General features: G+C 43.6%; 1 protein-coding gene across 6 annotated transcripts in view; it reads left to right on the forward strand.

Annotated features, from left to right (window-relative positions):
• Positions 1-13150, forward strand: part of LOC144146129 (FIGNL1-interacting regulator of recombination and mitosis-like) — a 42186-nt gene that overhangs the window by 26648 nt on the left and 2388 nt on the right. For 5 of the 6 annotated variants that reach the window (XM_077678088.1, XM_077678093.1, XM_077678117.1 and 2 more), the window contains 12 exons: positions 107-240; positions 817-959; positions 5145-5219; positions 5324-5389; positions 7359-7422; positions 7514-7595; positions 7743-7825; positions 7924-8068; positions 9317-9469; positions 9594-9782; positions 12040-12150; positions 12577-12765. In XM_077678088.1, coding sequence (XP_077534214.1) covers positions 107-240; positions 817-959; positions 5145-5219; positions 5324-5389; positions 7359-7422; positions 7514-7595; positions 7743-7825; positions 7924-8068; positions 9317-9469; positions 9594-9782; positions 12040-12150; positions 12577-12765 — 1434 coding nt within the window. The remainder of the gene's footprint in view (positions 1-106; positions 241-816; positions 960-5144; positions 5220-5323; positions 5390-7358; positions 7423-7513; positions 7596-7742; positions 7826-7923; positions 8069-9316; positions 9470-9593; positions 9783-12039; positions 12151-12576; positions 12766-13150) is intronic. The other variant, XM_077678099.1, reaches the window with a different exon arrangement.

Below are 13150 nucleotides of genomic sequence, written 5' to 3' on the forward strand. Positions count from 1 at the left end.
AAAAAGAATTGCTTTTGTGAGAGTGGCACCTGTAAGAACGATAGTTTCACGCCCCCCCCCAGTGTACTCTGAGTGCCCATACCGCATGCCTTATTTTTGCGTACAGGAGAACAACTTTTTGGCTGAAATGAAGGCAGCTGCCTTTCACCTGCGCTTGTTAGACTCACTCCTTACCAAGTATGCGGGCTTCTACTCCGGCAGCATGGAGACTGCTGTAAAGATGACAGTCTTCCTTTCAAGGCAAGTTACCGTATGTATTTGATTATGAGGCGAGGGGGAGTTGATGGACCCAAGAAAAGTTTGCCCACTAATATAAGGCAAAAGAACCAGCTAGAAAATTTATTTCAATTGCCACCTTGAAATAAGTGCAAAAGCCAACTGTATAGTATAAGTGCATATTGGTACGTACAACGATCCCACAATCACTGGCTATTATCTTCTGATGCATCAGTCCTTTTCTTGCTGCTTTCATGCTCCAAAAGTTCAGTCTCTGTGTAATTGCGCTTTGATGCAAAACGATAGTGTAAATTTCACTCCTCCTTCCCCTTCGAATGCGGAGCTGTGCATTCGAAGTCCCTATTGTGGGTAGAGGAATTTTGCTTTTCAATTTTCATTGCCCCGCATCATTTGTTACTGTTATGTAGCAGTACCCTATACACAACCACTTTTCAAGAGAACAAATCTCACCTCATTCTTGAATGGTGTGCGATTGGAAGATTGGGTCGAATAGCTAGGGGCATGATCGCGTGTGTATTGTGAGGAATTTTGGCCTACGTTATGTTACAGTGCTTGTTTTGCCATTTGCCATGCACGCAGGTTGCCTGCCTCGGAAGCCTATTACCCAAACCTGACTGCAGCCCAGAGGAACGACCTCATGTTGTATGTCTGGATAGCCGCTGGGCACCTCGTGGCACGCCTGACACCTAACTTGGAATTTTGTGCTGCTGCTCTTAGTTTTGGTAAGGCTTGGCAGCTGTGAAAGTGTAAGCAATGGCCCTCTCAGCACTTTGGCCTTTTTGCTGGTTTTGCAACCTGAAATTCAGTACTGGCCCATGTTGTGGCTCTTGTTGTGGCATTGCATTCCCTGAATGCGTTTAGCATATCTCAATAGCGAAGATGTTTGAGGCCACTGGATTTTGCCTCAAGGTGCCTAGAGTTTAAACGGACCATGAAGGCAACAACAATTTCCATGTACAAACATGCCCATTGTAGTGCCACCTGCCCTTAATTAAGCAAGATAACTAGAAATGACAACGGCTACTTTCCAGCGCTTAGCAAGCCGTGTCACACCTACCGAACTGTGGTGGGATGGTGCTGATGAGATGCAAATAATCAGGATTGTAGGCTTACAAAAGTAACCAGTGCCACTTGTTTTAAGTCAAGTTATGACATTTTAGTTTTTCAAAGAATAAGGCAATCTACAAATGGCTCTGGTACGAAAATCTGCATGACACCAAGAGTGATTGGACATAGTGATGCATGGAACATGGCACCACCTTTGATAAGCTCTTGTATAACAGCATAGTTATTTTGCTTTAAAAGGCTTCAGTAACACCTAGCTCTGAATGCCTTGTTTGTAATACGTATAAGCATTGGATGTTCGGTTGAGCCTCTAATTGCCAAATTGCAGTGCAATGGTCTCCTGAATAAGAGCTTCGTCCTTCAAAGCGGAAATAAAACTTCCAATCACGTAATTGCACGTGCAGTGCATGCTGCTAGGTTTTGCTGTTTAATTTCAATGTGCTTAGTTCCAGCTCTTGGTGCACTGCGCCTTTTGGCATGGAGCCAGCGTATTGACTTTCTGTGTTTGGCTTTTTACCCAATTGTGTCACGAACCATGGTGAAAGGAGCGAACAGTTTTAAAGGGACGCTGAAGTGAATTTATCAAGCTCCCGTTTTTGCTTGCATGAAGGCTCAAGTTAACACACTTTTCATCGTTTATGCGGTTGATAAGTCGGTAATTATTTTATAATGCCCGAAAGAAGAAAAACTACCATGCACTGTCTGCGGCGGCCTCATCAACTAAACACTGTGACGACGGGAGGAGGTGCACCTTGATTGGACGATGTCCAAGATTAGCATTCAAACAAGTTTCGGTTTCGGTTCTGTAAAACAACATGCTTGACATCCAACCTTATCGTTGGATGGGCATTCTCGATATCTCAACAATCATCATACCGCGCTTCTGCCATGTTGTTGGCTGTAAAATGCCTCAGATAAGCCTCCCAGCACGGCTTGGAATCGTAGCAATCACTAGCCGAGGCCTACGCTGTGGATGAACGCCCTCCATGTCACCGCAGACGCTCAAATGCCATGCGCTTTTCCCCCATATTTTGAGCTTGCCTCACTCATGCCTGTATCGTAAAAAGCGTGTTCGCACCAGGCCAAGGGTCTGCTGATTCTGGCCTGTGCCCACTGCCCGCAAGTAGTCGGTGCTTATGGCAACAGCACGCCAACGAGAACTGGCTAGCGCGTCAGTGTCAGTCTGCGCGCGTTATGAGAACTCGCTCGTGGAGCAGTGAACGTTACGGCCAAAAATGGTGAACTGAGTTCGGAAAACATCGGCCGCAAACGAAAAAATCAACTTACAAAAAAAAAAAAAAGAAGAATGTATCCTCGGGGATTCGAATTTGCAGCTTGCAAAGTAACATGCCTAGCGCTCTAGACCACTCGGCCACGGGCCAGTGCTGCCTGAATTGGAAATAGGAGGTATATAATGTATAACCAGTTTACACTTTTATTTAGTTTTAGCATTTCAAGCAGCTTAGGTGACTATTTGTTGTATAGTGCTCGTGCAGTAAGCGCCTCCCAAATTTCCACAATATCTCACGTCTAGCAATTGCATTTCTTAGATGGCAAAGCGTTCGCAGATGTGTGGTCGTGCTGCTGACTGCTGTGCTTGTTCACCCAGCGCAAAAAAGTGCTTCCTGCTCCCTAGTTTTACGCTGTATGGTAAAAGTTTCAGTTGATTTTATTTCCCTAGCACCTATATTGACTTTGCTGACTTCTCCCGCCTTCAAGTGACCTTAGATTTTCCTACTAGCGTACCAGTCGGCGAAGCGTCGTGTGTGCGCTTGCACAGCGTTTGTGTGGAGCGACCTGGACCTGGAGCGTGATACAGTGTACAAACTAACAAACTAAAGAAACGTGCATTCGTCCATTCACAAACGTGTTGTGGCTTAGTTTCAACTGAGCGAACGAATTGCAACGACCCGTCGGCGGCCGGCGGACTAAACGCTGGGCTGACTGACTCTGTCGTAGGTCGGCGAGCCTTGCAGTAGCGCAGTCAAGCCAAGTCATCTCCTCCCGACGTCACACGAAAACACCACAGAAAATGGGCGAAGATGCAGAGAGGAGGACAGCATCTTCAAATTGATTTTTCTACTATATAATTCGCGTAAACAGACTCAGAGTGGTCGAAACATGGCCTATGAACTCTGGACTACAATTTGCGCTAGTAATCCCGCAATGTTTACAAATCACTTCAGTGTCCCTTAAGTGTGCCCCTTTAAACACAAGCCACATTGTAATGGTAGCATCATGTACCGTCAAAAAGAAGTTGGGAGGCATTAAAGGCACAATCTTATGAGCTATGCAAAGTTATGTGTTGTTTTTATATGTAGGGCCATCTTGATATCTTTATTATTTTTTGCTGTCATTTTGTTATCCTGGCTGTAGCTGTGAGTAGCATCACTCTTACTTGTACCTTTCGAGAAACAACAGAAAGAAAGTTTGTGCACAACTCCTCAAATCTGCTGGAACCCAAAGCCTAGACCAGTGTGTGTGTGATGGACGATTTCAACATAATGGTGTATGTTGGTACTATACATATGGCACCAACAATGCCTTGAAAATGTCGAGCACCCACAGGGTTGGAGGAGTCCAAATATTGTAGCTGCTGTGACCTGCGTGCACCTTATGTGCAGGTGGTAACACAAGCCTCCAAACACAGAATGTTTAGCTTAAATGCTTGTGGTGGTGGACATTTGAATATCACATGCTTCCTTGATAGTACAAACATTGATTGATTGTAGGGTTTAACGCGTCGACACAACGCAGGTGATGAGGCGTGCCATAGTGGAGAGCTCCGGATTAATTTTGACCACCTGGGGATATTTAACGTACAACGAAATCTCGTGCACACGAGCGTTTTTGCTTTTGCGCCTCCATCGGAAAAGCGGCCGCCGCGGCTGGGAATTGAACCCGCATCCTTGTGCTCAGCAGCACAACGCCTTAGCCATGATAACACCAACAGGCACAGTTCAAAAAGATGTCATCCACACAAATCCTTTCCTTGACTTGCTGATCATATTCTTATGCATTGTGAACAACAAAAGAAACGTCTGAACTGGCTTGCCTAACTTTTTAAGCAACCAGCACGTGGAATTCTGCTATTTATACTTCTAATCAAGTGAAATGGTAGATTACAGGTGCTGAGCACCTGGAATCTACCAGTGAGCACCTCACCAGTTTCTTGGGTGAGCTGCTGTTGGTTCGTTGGGTGGCACATCTGGGGAGTGGGATCGGGTCATTCCCACTCGCCACATTAGTGAGGAATATGGTGCGGAATCCCACTATTAGTCAATCACGGTGAAAGCAGGCTTTTGGTTTTGGAATTTTTTTACAGTTTAGTTTATCCGACAGAAAGCAGCTTGTCTTGCGCTCACTATCAGCTACAGTAACATGCCTGCATACCTGTTACCTAGTCATTTTTATGGTCATGCCAATGAGCTTAAAAGGCAGGTGCAAGATGAAAATATACCCACCCTGGTGATGGCCTACAAAGTGACCAAGGAGCTTTGTTGCTGTACAAAAGGTCGATGGTTAAATTTAGGTAACGGTAGCACTACCTTGTAGTGACAATGAAATATACACACACCAGGGCTTCTGTTGTTTTGCGTGGCTAAAATAGTTTAGGTCAGTTCAGAACTCTCTGTTATAGACCATTTTATAGCTCAAGCATAGCTTCAGTAAATTCCTAATTTCAATTCTTTAAAATGTATGTACTGCATGTTACTCTTCATTTTAGGTGAATGGGTTGCAGAACTGCAAACGCATTGCTTCTGTGCACATCTCAGTACTAATTGGACTGCACATTCCCAGCCTCCCTCCGCTAACTCTTAGCTAACCTCTTCTTTTGGCAGATGTTGTTGCAAAGTCTGAGTGTGGGTACTTGCTGATGCTTGCAACTATGCTGGACCACGTTGTTGAGGTTACTGGTAGGTACCCAAAGGCTCCTGTACTTATTTCTAATCTTTTTGCAGTGTCTCAGTATTGAAAGGTGTACATGTCTCACCAATGATTTTCTCTTTTGACATTCAAGACGTCTGGTCGCAGCCACCAACTGAAGGGAACATCTTTTATCGCATCTTCAGCTGCATCGACAAGTGTGAGTTTGCTTTGTAGAAGGCAGTCGGCTGTTATTTTTTGTGAGCACTGAATATGCATTTTTTGTACATGTTTGGAGGAGCTAGAAATGCCTCCCTAGCAAACGTGACAAGTAAAGAAGGACGTTCATGGTAGCCAGTAAGAGCCAGCATTCTACAGTTAGAATAGCGGCTTCAACAAACAGAAAGAAGTACTGATGTGTGTGATTCGCAACATTGGTATGTCTTTGTATAGAATAAATGTAGTTACCTCCCATCCACTTAAACAAGCCACATGGTAGGTGGGGGGGAAGGGGGGGGGGAGGAGGAGGAGGGAGAGAAGAGGGGGAATATAGGGCTGTGGCAGGCAATCAAACCCTCCACATATCTCAACTGGCAGCACTGAGCTCGTAAAAAATGAAAGAACAGCCTTTATAGAGGGAAAAGGAGCTCCTGGCCATCAGGAGAAAAAGCAAGGGTGGAATAATTGTTTTGTGCAATCACCTGCACAGTCGAACAAATAGGCAGGCACGCATGGCCCCGAAACTCACACTCTTCAGAGACCACTCATAATATCTGTTACGGTGTACTTGTCTAGCAGTTGATAAAGGCACCTTCCTCTTGCTGTTTGCCCTCACGCCACAGGAGCAGTGCGGGAAAGCCATCGCTGCGAGTGGGGAGCGCTGGTGCATGTTTTCGAACTTCGAAATCATTAGATTCGAAGCCAAATTGAAGTTTGCGCTATTCGCTTCTTCAATATTTTAAAGTTTCTAATATTCAACCACCCCTAACATTGATTAAAAATTTTAGAAATGGATGTTGCCTCCAAACCATCAGCCAAGCTAAAATTCTGTTTATTGATATTTGTAGCTGTTATGTTTTATGCTATGGAAATGTTTTTACGGAGTTCTTACCTCAGCCCAATTTCTTTTTCTACCAGTTACTGAAGCTTATCCCTGAAATTCTAAATTACAGTTTTTGTGTTGGTTATCCTATACTATTTGTATATCCTATACTATTCTATAGTATATCCTATACTATAGTATATCCTATACTAAATAGTATATCCTATACTATTTGAGTGAAATCATTAATCACTTCGTACTTGCTTTGAGAGCAAGCTCACTATTTGCACAAACCTAATAAACAGTCAAAACACACCCACACTCACATCACTGCTTCTCCTGTGGAGAGGGGAATCGCAGTACTGTTGCTCAGAAGGGGGGGGGGGGGGTCATGTAAAATCCTACCCTACTAGAATCCACTCACCTCTTTCCGTCACAAGCCAGGTTTTTGCGCTTCCGCTTTTTGTTTCTTTCTGATATTATGTAGCGAGGAGTGAGACAACACGTAAGAATCCTTGTTTTGTACATGCTCAGAACTGCCGAGTTAAAACGTCTGTTAGTAATGGCCCGCTATGGCAACCTTGGGCCCAGACATACATTATAATTTAAGAAAAATAATCTCCCTCCTCAAAAATGTTATGTATGCTAAACACATGGTTGAGACTCGTAAGGAAACTTGGACAGCAGCATAGGTCCACTACGGTTTTCAGAGCTATATCACGGGCAATGAAGTTGGGTGGAGGAACTTCAGGATGCGCGTACCCACATACGTCCAAAATTCTTACTGAAGCCAGGCATACTGTATATTCTGGGGTTATGCTGCGAGTTCCTCCACTACGCTCCCCCACCTGCCCTCTCTGACATAATATTATATACTTGATTAATATGTCCAGTGGAAAGAAACATTGGCCCCCCTCCCCGAAATTTGCAACCGAAGTGTCAGACTCTTTGGCGTAATTTCTCTCCACTCCTTTAATTTTTTTTTTTCCATTGCACTCGTGGCCTTCACACCTGAAATATTTTGCTACGCTGTGCTAAGTGGGTGGAGAACGCTTTTGGCCTTAATGCATTTACCAGTAACAATGTGTGCAGTTTTACAAACTGCACCATGCTGCGCATAATGCATCTCCCCTAATCCACCTTTCAGGCATCCTCGAGCTGCAGTGCCCAGTGCTCCTGAAGCAATCATCCTCTGATGGCAAGCCTCCAAGGTAATCAGTAGTTGCACTGTATCTGTCATTAGAGGGCTATGAATTTGTTTGAGGGAAGAGGTGGACTAGTACTTTGCTCGAATCGTTACAGGGACATGGGGCTGTACGAGCATCTTTGCGGCCACATGTGCCGCTTTGTTGCCTCACTTCCCGAGACATGCTTTCCAGCTCTGGTATGCTTCCAGCTTTAGTGTTCTAACTTTGCTGCATTTAATTTTTCCCTGCATTTGACACTTCTAGTTTCTGGGCAATATCGTCCAGGCTGTGCCACTTCCTAAGCGTGCTAATGCCGGCCTGTGTTCTCCTTCACCCACCTCCAGGAAAGCTTGCTCCTGACAAATGTGCTCGCTGAAAGTCACTGGAGGGCTTCTCTGGCCTCTGATGTGTGGTGTTTTGTTGCTAGGTGAGGTTGGCTTCTTGCTGCTCCGAAGATTGGGTTATTATGCTGCAACGGATCACATTGTAACCAGTTTTCCCTGATACGTAGCTTTTTTTCTTTAGGTTCGGCTCTGCGCAGCTTTGTTACGAACACGTCCAGCTCCTCGCACGAGTTGTGAAGCTTACTGTTGCCAGGCAGGGAAACGGGCACGTTCATGCAAGGCGACTGCTGACTCGCCTGTTTTGCTTCATGGCTGACAAACACAAGGTGATTGCATGTTGCGCCAGGACATGCAGAAACCAGCTATGCGAATTGTTCTTGTTATGCAAAAGCATTTTCGGAATGTGTGTATGTGTCCCAAAGTAATCCTGTGGTGGAATTTGGTAACGCATTCCATGCCTGCCGTCAAGATTTCGAAGTGCTGCTCTCCCACTCTGAACTCCGCTGAGTGACTGGTACTCCTCGTTCGAATTGTACATGGTCTCCTTCAGGTTCTGTGCATCCCCTTAAATTTGGTCTCAAGGGGTGGTTTTGCTGCTATTGGGTTTCAGTATATATATAGTATATAGATGAGAATATGAGCTTCTCTCATGGACCAAAATGGCACATCGAAACAACACTCAGACTTGGTCGCGTCTTCCTTGTGGCATGTGAACATGTGCTGGTGTGCTTGAGTGTTGTAGCATGAGCACTTACAAGCGTTTCCATCAACCTGACTGAGAGGGCATGTTGGCGCTCAGTTCCTCCTCTGGTGTATCGCTCAGCCCGAGTAGCAAATCATGCATACACTTCCCCTGCACAGTACTCCGCAAATTAATCTTGGCTACTGTAAGATTGCCTTCACAGTCAGGCTAACACTGGTAAACAGCCCAATGTTTTGTTTGTGGCTGAATTGAATATAAACCAGAATTATATTCACAGTGGCTCGGTTATGCTCGATTTTCGTGGACCCATCATGTTTTCTAGAGGTGTGGGAGTGTCAAATTTTTTACTGCTAATTAAATTCGCGCCATAAAAACTGACTGCAAATCAAATCAACTATTTTTAAATAAAAAATCTGCTTAAATGTGCATGGGGCTTTAAACATTGCTATGAGCAAAACAAGACATCATTAAAAAACCCTTAGAAAAACAGCTGCCGCAGCCCCTATCAAACCTGCATCCATGGGCTCAGTAAGCACGACACCTTTGGCAGGAGAGATACCTGACACACATAATGATATATTTATGTCTTCTCACGCAATACATTCATAAAATTTCTTTAACTTTTGTGTTGTTTCAATCGTCATTCTTCTAGCAAGGCATAAATTACTGAACTTTTCAAAAGCCTTTTGTTTGGTGAAAGTGTAACTCAGAGGGCTGGCAACTTGATCTATGCATGCATGAGCTGCCGCCCTATGCCTTACACGACACAGTCAGGGAATTATTGTATGAAGTGCTCAGAAAATTTGTTAGGCACCCTGTGTAGGTCAAGGAAGCATGCGGGGCTATAACACGATGCATTTCTTCTTTTCAGAAACTGCTGCTGGACTTGCACTCAAACAATCCACAAGTCCTTAATGCTTTGCCATGGTCGGACCCCATGCCTACTACTAATGCAAATGCACTTCAGCTGCTTGTCACCAAACTTGCCAACAAAACCATCACCCCCTTAGAACTGAAGGAACTGGTATGACATCACATGTCCTTGACCTTAATGTTGTTGGTATCAGTGACGTCTGTTTAGAACAAGCCTTCTTGTCTAAAGGTTCATCTTGAGCTTTTTTTTTTCTTCCCCTCTTGTTGTTTTCCAGGTGCATCTCTTGCAACGCTTGAAAAACAGCCCCACACTTCAGAGTGCCAAAGTGCCTGACGTCATCCTCTCACGGGCGCTAACGCGTATTCCACTTCACGGGTCATCAGTGTGCGGCGCTCTAATCGAAGGCCTTATCACATTGGCCACATCACAAATGCCTCTCTTGTCTGCCACCACACTCTATGAAGTACGGCTTTCATTTTCGTTAACACTGTCGTTCAGTCTCGCCTTTCTTGTGTACGAATTGGCCTCATAATTTAAACAATTCTTTTTTTTCTCAAAGCAACCAAACTTTAAATAAATTAAGCTTGATTGTTTGGCCTACGGTAGTTTTTACGTATATCTTAAGTTTTATTATTTAAAATTGGTTGCCATATTGCTGGGAGTTTATTATTACAGTGTTCCTTGACTGTAATGAAGTCATTCTCACTGTGTGGTCACTCTTATTGCCTTCTCAAACCTGCAAGTAATCCTTCTGCGTAGCCATTCAAGTGCCGCATCTTGCATGGATCTGTGACAAATGCAAAGCTGTCTTTCCATATCATTGAATGACAGTGTTCTTGACAAAAGAAACGCTGCCGAACTTTCGTCTGTAAATACCACTAATGTTAAGGCCTTGTTCGTTTCTTAATCATTAAAGTGTGTGTATGTATGTATGTATATATATATATACACACACACACACATACATACATACATACACACACAGGGTGCTTTACCCAACTTTAGCAAGAGCTTAAAAATATGTAGATGAACTCTAAGACGACGCAACCAATTGCATGTTGCTCACTTTTGTATGTAGTTTCTCACATGATTTTTTGTACTTTGCCTAATTAGATAATTAGTCAATTTTAATTACCCAACTTTTGAACCAATGAAGCTAGGCCAAAAATTCCAATTAGAAAGTTGCAGAGCGGTATTCAAAACCTCAGAATAAACACTTTCTGTCTTTCTTTCCATTAGGTATTAGTGTTTTTTAGCATATGGAAGATGCCCGCGAAATACAAAAAATACCACGTGATGTGCGGGCTCGTGCGTCTTGATTGCAGTGCTCCCAAACATTCCGCGCACTAAATGCCAAATGCCTGTCGCCTCAGCGCTCTGCCGCTGCCGAGGCGACAGGGCAGCAACGTAGGCGTTGGCTGTGCCATTTGCGCCAGCGATGTGCTTCTCTTGCGACTGATTACCAATAGCAATAAGCAGACGCAGCAGTTATCGCTTGTCCTGCCGGAATCAACTGATTCGTCATCTGCTCTGTCACTTTTTAAGCGGCAGTGCGCCTATGGCATTTGGTGCGCGGAATGTTTGGTAGCACTGCAATCAAGATGCGCGAGCCCTCACATCACGTGGTATTTTTTTGTATTTCGCGGGCATCTTCAATACGCTAAAAAACACTAATACCTAATGGATAGAAAGACAGAAAGAGTTTATTCTGAGGTTTTGAATACCGCTCCGCAACTTTCTAATTGGGATTGCTGGCCTAGCTTCGTTGGTTCGAAAGCTGGGTAATTAAAATTGACTAATTATCTAATTAGGCAAAGTACAAAGAATAGCGTGAGAAACGACAGAGAAAAGTTAGCAACACGCATTTCGTTGCGTTGACTTAGGGCGCATCGAAATATTTTTAAACTCTGGCTAAAATTAGGTGAAACACACTGTGTGTGTGTGTGCGTGCGTGCGCGTGTGTGTAGATAGATAGATAGAGAGAGACTTTCATTTATCGCAATACTTCGTAATAAAAATTGATTGGTTGATTCCCATAAATGATACGCCAATTTTTTATTGGCTTTGTAGCACCACCCTACCAGACAGAAACATTGTCATAGTAAATGATTTCACCAATATAGAATTCTGTTTTCTTCGTTAAGGGCATACAAAAACAATTTTTTAGGTTATTCTTATCTGTCCACGCTTGAACATAATTGTTGAAGTGCAAGTGTAGACCCCAGAGTAAATTTCCAGGAGCCTTCACACCTGCCTACAGGAAATGCTTCAGTGGCATCATTCTCAATTACAAATTGAAACAGCCCTATGTTGTTGCATGATGAAGGTAGTAACTTCTACGAAAGGCCTGTATGGATTACATGAGTTTGACTGCCCCATTTTCACACTGTTACTAGTTCTTCGCCGTGCATTACCCATGTCAAAGTTCTGCAGCTTGAAAAGTAATAATGCTGCCAATCAAGATTTTCTTATATCTAAAAATAAAACCCTTATTTCCTAAATGATGTGACGAAAGTTTAATTTTTACCTGGCTTACAATTTTAAAAATAGCTCATCATTTTTACCCCCAAACTTGAAAAATGATAAAATCCTGAACAGACACTACATGTAAGTCTGCTCATGTTTTTGGCCACATTACATGTGCCTGAAGTTGAATAAAATAGAGATGCATGGCTCGTGTTATACGTATTGTGAAATGTTGCCTTTTTTTTATTTTGCAGATATTCGCTTCAATGGACCTATTTTGTAAAAGTGGCATCACCTCTTTGCATATAATGACTGTCTTGCAAATTCCCCGATTTGGAGAAATGCAAAATCTTTCTGGTGCACAGGTGTGTTCTTTTGGAAATCCTACAAGTAATTGTAAGTTGCTAAGCGCATAATCACTCAGCTTAGTTTTGTCTGGCAGTGTTCTCTTTCCTTGAAAATAACAGGGCTCAATTTTTAGCATCAGTAATTAGGCACAACAATGTGTCAAACTCGGGGCACAAAATGGCTCCTAATCAACCCAAAGAAATAAGAAACGAAAAGATGAAACATGGCAGCAAATTTGGCGAATTTGGACAAAAGTGCACGCTTTTAGCAAGATTAGATTTTTGAGCATTATATACAATAAAAATACAATTTCTGTGCATGGACCTGCTTTTGATTAGGCAACCAGCTGCCTTAATTAAGTCCCGCAGTGCAATCACCGTCATCCATGTGGCATTTTGTAAGGGCAAAGTGAATATGTAGCCAAGCGTTTCTTTTACTTTCAGAAAGCAAGGGTTTGTGAGATGCTGTCAAGATTGTTCACATTAGTGTTGTCATCAAAGAACTACGTGGTGCAACACATGGCAGTGGTTGCATTTATGCAGTTTGCACAAGTCACCCAGTATAACTCTGTCATTATCAAAGCCACTGAGTCTCCGTCCATAAAGGAAGCAGTGACGTCATTTGTGATGCAGGTAAAACGAATTACACATTTCTCAGTGTTCAGTACTGCAGTGATTATCGTGAACCCAAAAGATGCACGTGTTGCATGCATATGTAAGACAGGCACAGCTGTGGAGCGCGGACCTGTCCTAGCACTGACCAAAGGTCCCCTCATGTATTCATTTAAATAATCTCCTGAGTGCACACACAGTTCACGTGTGGTGCTTCCATGCATGGCACTGTGCGTGTATCACAAGGACAATGCACTGCCACGGGTGTGTAGCAGGGAGGAGGAAAACAATGGGGTCCTTCAGTGTGACCTTGACTCATTTTAATGCAGCGTGTTGAGTTAAAGTGAACTAGAACTTTAGAGGGGTTCAGACGGGCCCCGAAAATACGGCAAAAAAAAGGGGGAGG

Source organism: Haemaphysalis longicornis, unplaced genomic scaffold, assembly GCF_048455015.1.
Source record: "Haemaphysalis longicornis isolate Haplotype H1 unplaced genomic scaffold, Haemaphysalis longicornis Haplotype H1 scaffold_1, whole genome shotgun sequence".
Lineage (NCBI taxonomy): Eukaryota > Metazoa > Arthropoda > Arachnida > Ixodida > Ixodidae > Haemaphysalis > Haemaphysalis longicornis.